General features: G+C 34.7%; 1 protein-coding gene across 3 annotated transcripts in view; it reads right to left on the bottom strand.

The window, feature by feature from the left end:
- LOC115211339 (alpha-catulin) overlaps positions 1 to 12,452 on the bottom strand; it is a 349,449-nt gene that overhangs the window by 34,829 nt on the left and 302,168 nt on the right. For all 3 annotated transcript variants that reach the window (XM_029780108.2, XM_036508401.1, XM_029780109.2), the window contains exon 9: positions 8,048 to 8,206. In XM_029780108.2, the coding sequence (XP_029635968.1) occupies positions 8,048 to 8,206 (159 nt within the window). The remainder of the gene's footprint in view (positions 1 to 8,047; positions 8,207 to 12,452) is intronic.

Here is a 12,452-nt window from a genome sequence, read left to right on the forward strand (position 1 = left end):
TTTCTCAAGATTATAAAACGAAAGCACAAATGAAAAAATGTCTCTAGTTTGTGATTGGTTGGTGGTCAGAGTCTAATTAAAAAAAAAAAATCATTCATAAATCAATAACCAACACTTATTCCGATTATTAATGCCAATCTTCACACCTGGTCAAAGGACTGGAAACTTCATGTGTTTTACTCATAACCTATTCTAGTAAACATTTCATCCCACTGAAAAAATGATGTGTATTACCCTCCCCCTGTCATTATCAATTATTGTTTATTTTACAAGTTTTCTATATATTATGCATGCTACAATAATCATTTGCTTTGATAGTACTGAACTTTTATATTGTTTATTTTATCAACGATGACAAATTTTGTTTCTTTGAAATCTAGGTAAATTTCACTACATTTTATAGAACAACATGCCAACTTCAGATAAATTTAATGAATGTGACAGCACACACACACACACACACGCACACTATGCATATGCACACACACACACACATTAGTGTTTGCTTTTATGTTGAGAGATGATAAAAACAATTCAACTGAAGAATTACTCAATACTTTTTTTAGAGTACATATTTATTATACTTTTACAAGGAAAGAATTGAAAGTGACTTCGAAACTTTGACCTACTAGCCTTTGTCAGACAACACACACACACACAACTAGAGTGTAAGCAACAGATATGGTTAAAAGTAAGTGTAAGCAACAGATATGGTTACTGAACTGGATGTATAATGTCCTTTGAGCAATCTTTACTATTTTTCTAATGCTAAGTCTCTCTCTATTTTTATTAGCAACAGTTATTAAATACATTTTTGTTAATGAGTGTAAAGTACCCAAATTATTAAGAATATCCCATCTCCAACTTCTTTGTTTAGTTGTCACTAAAAATCCAATATTGTATAAGTACATAGCTAGAAAACTATGATGGCTGGAAAAGAGGGACAAATGAAACCCTTAATGGCTGGCATCTATCTATCAGCTCAAAGAATCGGGGAGAAAATTTGGGAAATGTAGGGCACTCAGTGAGCCTCGGATATACTGAAGACAAACTGAAGGTGGGGGGTCTTAAATACAGATGGCAATAAGGTCATACATACAGATCTGATGACAAAGTTTTACATATAGCTAACAAGGTATTATCTACATATTGATGACAATGTATAACATTCAAATGACAAGATTATCACAGAGATGAAAATAATACATTATATACAGATGACAAAATATTCAGCATGATAATGTATTGCATACATGATTACAGCTGACAACTGGGTATCACAAAGGACATAGAGATAGCTACAATGTATAACAAATAACAGGGTAATCACATACAAACTGCCAATGTTTACAAAGACACAACAAGGTATTACGCAGCCACAAGGTTATTACATACAGATGGAGACAAGGTATTACATACAAATGATAAAGTATTACAAGTGGCACCCAATCAAATGTCAACATAGATCAGTTGTGGAAGCATAAACTTTAGCCATAATAGCTTAAAAAAAAAAAATTCAAAAGGATGTATTGTAAGTACAAAATGCAAGTGTTGACTCAAAAGTTATATTTTGAAGAAAAAAAAACAAAGAAAAAACTCAAAGCCAGAATAAGAATAAAATTCTTGACACTATAATCCAGATAGCAACAAGAATAAATATAGATAGTATCTATTTTAGCTGTATTGTATATTGTTCTGCTCACATACTTTCTAATAGCTGATTACGAATATAGATTTGAGGGCTCTGCTATTTTTATGAAAATTACCAATTTATCAAAAGACTTTATGTTTAGTTCTTCCTATCTTTATATTAGTTTTCAAAATTTAATTTTCATTCACTAAATATTCTTTAACCCTTTTGTTACTGTATTTATGCTCAAAAACACCGTCTTCTAATTAATTTCTAAAATAATAACCAATATAATAAAATAAGTTTGGTATTTATTTAGCTGATGTCTGAAACAAATTTTTATTACTATCATCATTTTAATATCTACTTTACCACGCTTGCATGGGAAAGTAGGCATTAAAACAGAATTTATTGAGCCTGATTTTCTGTAACCAAGGTACTGTTTCTATTGCCAAACCTCACCTGTTCCCAAAGAAGGAAATATTTCCCCCTTTGCCAGAAATGGTTTTCATAGAAGACTGGAAATAAACAACATCACTTCCAAGTCAATGGACACTCACTAACAACCACAACATGATTTCAAGAAAGAGGTACAGAAAAAAATATACGACAGGTTCTTTCAGTTTCTGCCTACCAAATCTGCTCACAAAGCTATTGTAGGATACACTTGCCTAAGGTGCAACACTGTGAGACTGAACCTAAAATCACATGTCTGAGAAGCAAACTTCTTAACCACACAGCGATGTCTGTGCTTAAACACGATCTTCCCAACTGAGGTTTATGGCCATATTATGCTAAATGCACCATCTGTCATCTGATCACCATAGTTAAGTAGTGTTGAGCCTAGTTAGTACTTAGGGGACCAACCGCTTGGGAAACCTACGTGTGGTAGCAAAACCATTGTGAAACATAAATTAGCATCAAAAAATTTTAATGGGAAGTTTTGATTTATCTTAACTTTTATGTGTTTCAGTCAAGACTGAGGCCATGCTGGGGCACCGCCTTGAAGAATTCTTAATCAAATGAACTAGCCCCAGTACTTTTTCTTTTAAGCATAATATATATTCTATCAGTCTCTTTTGCCAAACCACTAAGTTACAGGGATGTAACTTCATCAACACCAGTTGTTGAGCAGTGGTGGAGAACACACATGCATGCATGCACACACGCACACACACACACACACACACACACACTTACACATATAATGGGTTTCTTTCAGTTTCTGTTTACCAAATCCACTCACAAGGTTTTGGTCAGCCCCAGGCTGTAGAAGACACTTCCTGAAGGTGCCATGCAGTGGGATTGAACCTGCAACCATGTGCTTGGTAAGCAAACTTCTCACTACACAGCCATGCTGAAGTTTGTACCATAAAACAGAGAGGTCTCAAGTAGATTGGTAACAAAACTTGTCTGGCTAGGATCAAACCATTGATTAGAACAACTCATTATCTGCAGCATTCTTTAGTTTGTCCACAATCCTTTTTTTTACCTGAAACTGTCTTCAGCTTCCTCTTCAATATTTGGAACACTGGGATATTTGAAATTTCCAGAGAAGTCAGGATTTAGTCTAGAATATAACAAACTGTTGCTGACACCCAAATCACAACACCCACTTCAATGTTTGGTTGTTCTTGTCATGCCCAGAAGTTGTGAATTAATTTAATATTGAAATATAATATGTTTATAATATAAGAACACAGTGCAATAAAGTGTCTATGATAAATGGAGGTTAACTGGAATTCTGCGGCTGTCTCAAGGGAGAGATTATTAGTTATGTTGATGGTTGAACATGAGATGAATAATCATGGAATCAAATATATTTGATCTCTTTAGTATTGTAATTCTGCTAGAAAGATGCAAGGTGAACTGAAATACACAAATTTATATAATATACACAGACACACACACATTGTAATTCTGGTCAGCCATGGCATGATCAATAACAAGTTATATATATATATATAATATATATATATATATATATATAGAGAGAGAGAGAGAGAGAGAGAGAGACATATAAATAGAAAGGCACAAAAGTGATTCAAGAACAGAGCTTATGCATACCAATTATCAAACTATCTTAGAAACTAAGTGTTCATCTCTTATATAGTGTGAATTAGAATTCTTTCTGGAATGTTCAATTATATGTACATGCATACACACACACACACACACATTATAGTATTATGGTTTTCATAAAGCCTTTTCTGATATACAAAGGATTTTATTATCTTTCTCTTTAATGCCAGTGCTGGTGGCACGTAAAAAGCATCATTTGAGCATGGTCCATGCCAGTGTCGCCTCACTGGCTCCCATGCCAGTGACATGTAAAAAGCACCAGTCAAGCATGGTCAATACCAGCGCAGCCTGACTGACTCCCATGCCGGCGGGACATAAAAAGCGCCATTCAAGCGCGGTTGATGCCAGTGCCGCCTGATTGAGCCGCCATGCCGGTGACATGTAAAAAGCAACCACTATACTCTCGGAGTAGTTGGTGTTAGGAAGGGCATCCAGCTGTAGAAACCTTACCAGATCAGATTGGAGCCTGGTGCAGCCTCCTGGCTTGTCAGTCCTCAGTCAAACAGTCCAACCCATGCCAGCATGGGATGCAGACGTTAAACAATGATGATGATAAAGCTAAAGCAATGCAAGTCATAAAAAAAATTTAATAAAACAGGCCACTGGTCAGTACTTTTACCAAATATTTCAATATTTCAGCTGACTTCCCGGAGATGTCAGCTGACAATACCATTACTTTATAGATTTCCTGAAGGAGGTGTTCCTAAGCCTGAAATATTGAAACACTAGGTAAAAGTACAAACCATTGACCTGTATTATTTATTTTTCTTTTATAACTTGTATTGTTTTAGCTTTAAAAGAGAAATAAACACACACGCACACACATACGCTTCTTGATGCAGCTTAGCAGATGCTTTGCTGAAACATCATGGCCATGTTAAAAGATATGAATATATGAATAAATCTAATTAATTACTTAGACAAACTTGCATAATCAGTTTCACAAATATCTACATTACTGAAAGTTTCACATGGAAAAAGCATGTTTGGTCATTTGGATACAAAGATACTGAGTGGTGAGACAACCACAGATTCTTAGCAAGGCTCATTCTTTTTATCCAGTTTGGGTCAAGCAGCTGAACTAATAATTTGATAATGCTAGGCATTATAACAATTGCTGAACATCTACTGAATGGGGGGCAACTGATAGGGAACAATTTCTGTAGCTTTTAGAAATTTCAGTAAAATTAATTTAGCATTAACAATGGCTGAAATTGACTAACAGAAAACTCCAGGATTAAAGTGACCTGTTGTATGCTACAGATGAGCATGGAGGAGCCAGGTAATATCCTTGATTTCAATGCTTCTAGATAAACATTTTCATGTGGAGGTTTTGGCACCAGAGAAATGATCTTTCCATAAAAACCTGGAACATTCTCAATAAGGCATTCTCTTACTCTTTGGAGTGTGCAATTGTCACTTTTCTTTCTATAAGACATTGAACATCTGATAACAGTCCAATGAATCTCATAACAAGGGATAAGAGCTTTCATACTTCTGCCACCAGCAGAGCTCACTATTGATTTTTAAGCTATTGGCTGTTAATACTGTTTTGTGAATGTAACTGAAATAATTTCACTAGAAATTCTAACAAAAGCAAGAAAGACTACTATCTAATGTGCCAAGTTGCCCCTCAAGCAACAACTGCCAGGCAATCTAGCAATCGTTGAATTATCTTTTCCATCTTGTGACCTGAAGTGTTTATAAATGCAAGCTTTACTCATCATCCAATGACAACCAGTCTTATTTAGAAGTTATGGCTGTCTCACTATTTAGTATTATTGTATTCTGAATGGCGAGACGTGAATTTTTACATCTGCTAAACATTTTATCATTGCTAATCTCATTCAGATTAATAGAAACATTTAACCTCCACAACATGTAATGATTGCTCTTTTCTTTTGTTTCAACATCTACCTGTGCACACACACACACACACACACACACACACACACACACACACACACATATCTGTATAACCCAGTCTATCTTTAACTAATTTCTCATTAACATTCCAAGCTAAATTTTTCCCTCTATAATTGCATAAGATTTGGTTTCAAATTAAAAAAATTAAATCCAAACATATTCTTCTATTTGGTGCCAAGAAATACAGACAATCTTGAGTGGGTGAATGAATAAATACATTTAGCTGATGTAATGGCTATAAATAAACAGGACCATTTATCAAACTATCCAAAATATCAACAAAGGAAAACATTTAAGCAGCTTTTTGAGAAGGAAGTGAAGTAGTAATATAGGAAAAGTTAGCTTTTATGAAGCTGCTTCATGTATTTAGTATATCAATACTCTAATACTCTAACCAAACACTTAACTATTTAACAATCAAATATGTTTACTATATTTATTATGACTCATAACATGGAAAACTGTTTATTGTTATCAACCTGTGAAACCAAAAGCATACTTCTTTATTCCATTGTACAAAAATTATTCTTCATCCCACACCAAAAAATAGTGATAGTGTTATTGCTTTTAAAATTTTGTTCTTAACTATATTATATAATCTAAATTATGACTCAGAATTCCAATATTTTTTGAAAATTCTGAATATATAGAGAAAAAAATTTTTTTCCCAAATAAATAGTCAAAGCGAGTTTAGCTTGCATATTCTCGTTTACTCAAAAGTCGACTTTACAATAATGACTGCATTTGCTTTTATCTTTGTGAAAACAGGAAAACATTTTTACAGTGACATAATTCTGGTAGCTGAAGGCCATTTCAAACCTACTAGAGCTTCTTATTTCAAAGACAATGTATACAGCTCATAGAAAAACAACTTATTGACTAGACATATTTATTGAATAGTTCAATGAGTATTAGTCTGGTTGTAATCTGAAAACTTTTAACTGATAATTTGACATCAAATGCTTGAAGAACAAAACTGAGATTGCATTGTAACAGAGAACTTATTAAGAAATGAGAATTAATTACAGATAAAGATAATCAGAAATTCTTTTTGTCAGACCAGACATGGGTTGGATAAGTCTGATTCACAACACATTATTATAAATCTTGATATTTTGGCTTGCACCTATCTTGTCTACTCCTGTTTTCCCAATTGGCATGTATCATCAACTCTCAGGCCTATATTAGGACATATGCCTACTGCCAGTCATTGCAATTCACAACTTAAATATTCAACCAACCAATTTAAACTTATCCACCACTTTCAATGCTCTAATTTCACCCATAATATATATTTCCCTATTACACACATTAACACATTTTAAAACCTACTTTATAATTCCATCCTACCCATTCCCACCTTCTCTTCTATGATGTGAGCCCCTACAATAAAAGACTTGTTCTGTTCTGGTCCCTTCTCTCTCACTTTAACCCCTAATCCCATAGCATAAAGCCACTCTCCTCTCTACTATAACCCCACTCTGTCTTGTAAGCAGTATGACGACCTCATACTGTCAACAAGCAGAGAAGTGCCTTTCTATCTTCTGCCAGACTCCTAAGAAAGATTGAGATCTGAGGTGACTTGTTGTCACTAAAACTCAAAGTGATATCCCTGCTGAAGTAACAAATGATAGATTTACAATAAAAATAGTAATTCTTTTTAATATAGTCATAAGACATGCAATTTTGACAGGAGGAGGGGCAAGTTGATTACATTGACCACAGTATTTGACCGGTACTTATTTTATTGACCCTGAAAGGATGAAAAACAAAGTTGATGTAAAGAGCTAGAAAAAATGCTGTTGAGCATTTTATCCAACTCGTTGCCTTAATAATAATAACAAATATTATTATTATGATTATTATTGTGATTATCATTATTATCTCCCAATATAATAATGAGTGTAGTGTTTTTATATATATATATATATATATATATATATATATATATATATATGTCCAAAATCACATTGTGTAGTATAAGTGAAGGAAGAGGAGAGAAAATAGTAATTCAGTGAAGAAGTAGTGAGAATAATAGCCCTGACTGAGAGGGAGTGAGAGAAAGTAATAGCAATGAGAGAGAGGAAGTGGCAAAGAGCGTGTTGTGTATCTTCTGTTTTTCTCTGTCACAACATATGAATGAGAAAGGAAGGGTGATAGATGAATAACAAAAGAAGGGGTGAAAAAGTGAAAATCAGCATTTCAACTGTGTGAGTATATGTGTATGTAAAAGGATGTATGTGAATGTATGTGTGTGTAATGGAAATGAGATGGTGAACATTCAACCCTGAAAAGAAAAGTCAAACAGCATTTCAATTCTGTGTGAGTGTATGTATGTGCATGCACAAAGGAATTATGTGAATGTTTTCATAATAAAAGAATAAATAATTATTAAGAAATGTTTCTCACTTCTTCTAACTGTTCAGAATGTTCTCTAAATTTCACTGACAACTCATCCACTTTGTCAGAACTTCCAGCTAATCCATGGATCTTTAATCCCTTTAGTAAATCATGGTCTTCATTAACCTTGAATAATTCCGATGCTTGGTCCATTGTGGTGTCTTGTAGCTGAGGTGAGCAAATAAAGGAAATATACAAATAAACATTTGAAGAACAGATTCATATTTAAGAATTTTTTTTCATCATCAATTTACTAAAATAACTAAACCAACAAGAAGCATTAAATTGTGGTCTAAAACATTTGAGGAGTCTATTTTCTCCAAATTTTGATTCTATTTCTTAACATTTTAGATATGATATAGGCAGCTCATAAACATAATAAAATATTGATAAACTGTCTGTATTAATAGAAGACTATGCTGAAATATTTGAAACTGAATGGCTGCTGCTTCAAAAATATCTTCTATTCTACAATCTACTCCAGTTGGTTCAATGGTTCTCTGCTTTGATGAAATAAAAGCATTTATTTCAGTATCAGTCTCAGGTATAGATATGAGATTAACATGATTATGGCAGTTATTATAGATATAAACAGCATGTACTGACTGCTCGATTTGCTAATTTAGGTATGACTGCCATTACCGAGAAGTCAGCTCAAACATTGTCCAATATTCTTCATGCCAAACCATTTTTCTTGTAAATTGTCACAACCCACACACTCTCTCTCTTTCTCTTTACTCTTTTACTTGTTTCAGTCATTTGACTGCGGCCATGCTGGAGCACCGCCTTTAATCGAGCAACTCGACCCCGGGACTTATTCTTTTGTAAGCCCAGTACTTATTCTATCGGTCTCTTTTGCTGAACCGCTAAGTTACGGAGACGTAAACACACCAGCATCGGTTGTCAAGCAATGCTAGGGGGACAAACACAGACACACAAACACGCATATATATATATACATATATACGACGGGCTTCTTTCAGTTTCCATTTACCAAATCTACTCACAAAGCTTTGGTCAGCCTGAGGCAATAGTAGAAGACACTTGCCCAAGATGCCATGCAGTGGGACTGAACCCGGAATCATGTGGTTGGTAAACAAGCTACTTACCATACAGCCACTCCTGCACCTATTCTTTATTTACTTCCCATACCTTAGCATGTTTCCCACAGGTATCTTATATTATCAACCTTTTTGTTACTGCCAAAAGAACCAAATCTATTTACAACTTCCTAAATTTCTTGAGCATTTCATCATCTTTATTGCATACTTGTCTTTGCTACCAAATACTTCTGTTTAGCTAAACTTATGGTTCTTGGTCTGTCTATTTAAAGATTCCCTTTCCTTTGTTGAGAAACCATTATCTGCAATGATTAAACAACAGTGACTTCCTAACTGCTTCTTTCCAACATATTGAGCAAAACCACATTCTTAACAGGTTTGGTCTTTCTATTCTAGCAGTTTAGCTTTTACCATATTTTTAAGCTCTTTGACTCGTCCATTCTATGCTTTGAATTTTTCAAAAGCCTGTCATCAGATTCGGCCACAAGAACTAGCTCTGTAACAAGAAAAACTAGTCTTGACTTACAAACTGTCTTTCGAATAACCACAAAGACATGACAGATAAAGCAGTGCCTTGGTGCACAACAACCTCTAAGCTAAATTCTACCTAGAACTTATTGTCAATTCAGACCGTTTACACAATCATGATTTCAAAGTTCACCAAACTATAGAACATGGGTTTCTAGCAAAAGCTCCATGTGGCAAATTTCAATTTAACCTGATAATTTCTTTTGAAATTTCAATTTAACCTAATAATTTCACTAGAAACAGCACATTTGATCTTTTACCTGGATACAAATCAAAACTGCAGTCTTATACAAGGTGGGCCAAGAATCACAAAGCATAAAAATGCAGTTTGTGCAACAACTGAAGCCACCAGATTACAATATACAGACTTCTTGACTTTTGGCTCACTCATTATAACCTAGCCGGCTCAAACTTTGATCCCATTTTCTTAATTATTTGTATCAGCTTGAAGCCTTTTCTTAATTATTTGTATCAGCTTGAAGCCTCGTCATATTCTCTCTGCTACATTACAAGTGTATTACAGATGAAATCTTGTTCTTTCAGCATCTTAGAAACTATCATCCAGATATTTCTTGTAGCATACACTGCCATCATGACTGTAGTTGTCAAATCTCTATAGCTGACTTTTATAGTGTTTTTTTTTTGTGTGTTTTTGAGAGAGAAGGAGCCATCCTGAGTATACTGTATCTCATGGTAATCCTTTCCTTACTCTTCTAGTTCCCCATCATCAACAGCAACTGTGTGTGTGTGAGAGAGGTTTCTAATACACTTCTTCCCTAATTATATTCTTATTTATACAAGCAGAAGTTTTGCAAATTCAAATATTTTATACCCCTCAACTTCCTGAGACAAAACATCAACAAAAACCCTTATCACTATGTCTCTCCCAGCCATATAAACCAATTATTTAGCTTCATACCCAGCCTTCACATAGTCTACTTTGCTCCCTGCTTCTTTTCATTCCTGTTCTTTTGCATTAAAAATTGAGAAGAATAAACTAAAAGACAATAAGACAATCTAATGGTTTCCTATTTCAGACGTTGCTACGATCATGGCAAGATATTAAGATTCTTCTTCCTAAACACTGTAACTCAATAAAACTGAAGATGCCATTGTCAAAGTAAATTGCTAAATTCATAACCCAGCAGCACTGATGTTAAGTATCAAAGTTAGGAGAGCAACTCTTTCACATTACTATCAAGCAGCTTGCGATTGCTGGAGATAATCCATTAGAACATCTAATATCAAACAGCTGTAGGCACAGGCATGGCTGTATGGTTAAGAAGCTCACTTCCCAATCATGTGGTCTTGGGTTCAGTCTCACAGCATGGCATCATTGGCAAGTGTCTTCAACCAAAGCCCTGGGAGGAGATTTGATAGACAGGAACTGAAAAGAAGCCTCCCTCTGTATGTGTGTGTGTGTGCCTGACTGCACATATGTGCATGCACCCTTATTTAGGAATCACATGATCATTGTAAATGAGCATCCACATCATATAAGCAATGCTTTTCGTTTTCAGTCTTCCATGAAAAACATGCCTGGCCTTGAGGAAATATTACCTTACTTAGAAATTGGCATCAGGGAAGGCAGGGCATCTAGTCAGAGCAAAATCTGCTTCAACAAATTTCATCTGACTTGTGCAAGCAAGGAGAAATGGACTGATGATGATGATATGTAGAAAGTCTTAGAAACGCTGACATTAGGACAACAGATGTAATGTTGGATGAATGAAAATATAACTGCCAAATGTTGATATGATGGAAAATGTCTAAGTTATGAAGTACAGAGTTAGAAATACCAAAAATAGCAAATGTATTTGAAATGTTAAGTTTGAAGCATTAAACAGTAGTTCTTTTCTTAGTTTTACTATGTATGGAATCTTAACAGTGCAATAAAATGAAATAATAGGTATGTTTAGTAATAAGAACTGAAACTTTTTTATTTACATATCGCTCAAGTTTATTTTATCAAAGGTTTCCATTCCTTGTTTTACCAAATTTCTAATCCCCACACAAACATCTCCCAGTAGTTATTTTATTTCTATATTTCATACACTTACTTTTCCAATATGCTATACTAACCAAATCTTTCTCATAAAATATCTTTGGTTATTAAATCAGAATAAAGGTTCCACAGAGAAAATATTAGGACTAAAAACTCCTCCGTGCCGGTGGCACGTTAAAAGCTCCAACCGATTGTAGCCGATGCCGGACACCCCTGGCACCTGTGCAGGTGGCACGTAAAAAGCACCCACTACACTCGCGGAGTGGTTGGCGTTAGGAAGGGCATCCAGCTGTAGAAACTCTGCCAGATCAGACTGGAGCCTGGTGCAGCCCCTGGCTTCCCAGACCCCGGTCGAACCATCCAACCCATGCTAGCGCGGAAAACGGACGTTAAACGATGATGATGATGATGATTGAGTAAAGAGATTTCTTGTAGCCTGAACAAAGCCTTAAATTTTGCTCCACATTAAACACAGGAAGATCACAGATTGCTTCTTTGATCAAATGAGCAGACTTGTTCCAGTTACTAAATAACAGATATTCATCAGATGTCATGGACAAATTCATAGAACTTAATGCTTCTTTAACAAAAGCACAATAAGGACTAACATAAGGTTTGATTGCCAAAAGAAGTCACTACCACAACAGAGTAACTGGCTTATCACAGTTACAGAATTATTATCAATTTGTAGAAAAAAATTTTTCTGGTATTCTTATGTTTAGAACCAAAGTATTTAAGAATCATTTGGTAGTTTGCTATCAGAAAAAAAAAAAAGACACAGATGCAACATCAACAAAAAGTAATTTGTAGCTTGCATCCC

This window comes from Octopus sinensis, linkage group LG1 (assembly GCF_006345805.1).
Source record: "Octopus sinensis linkage group LG1, ASM634580v1, whole genome shotgun sequence".
NCBI lineage: Eukaryota > Metazoa > Mollusca > Cephalopoda > Octopoda > Octopodidae > Octopus > Octopus sinensis.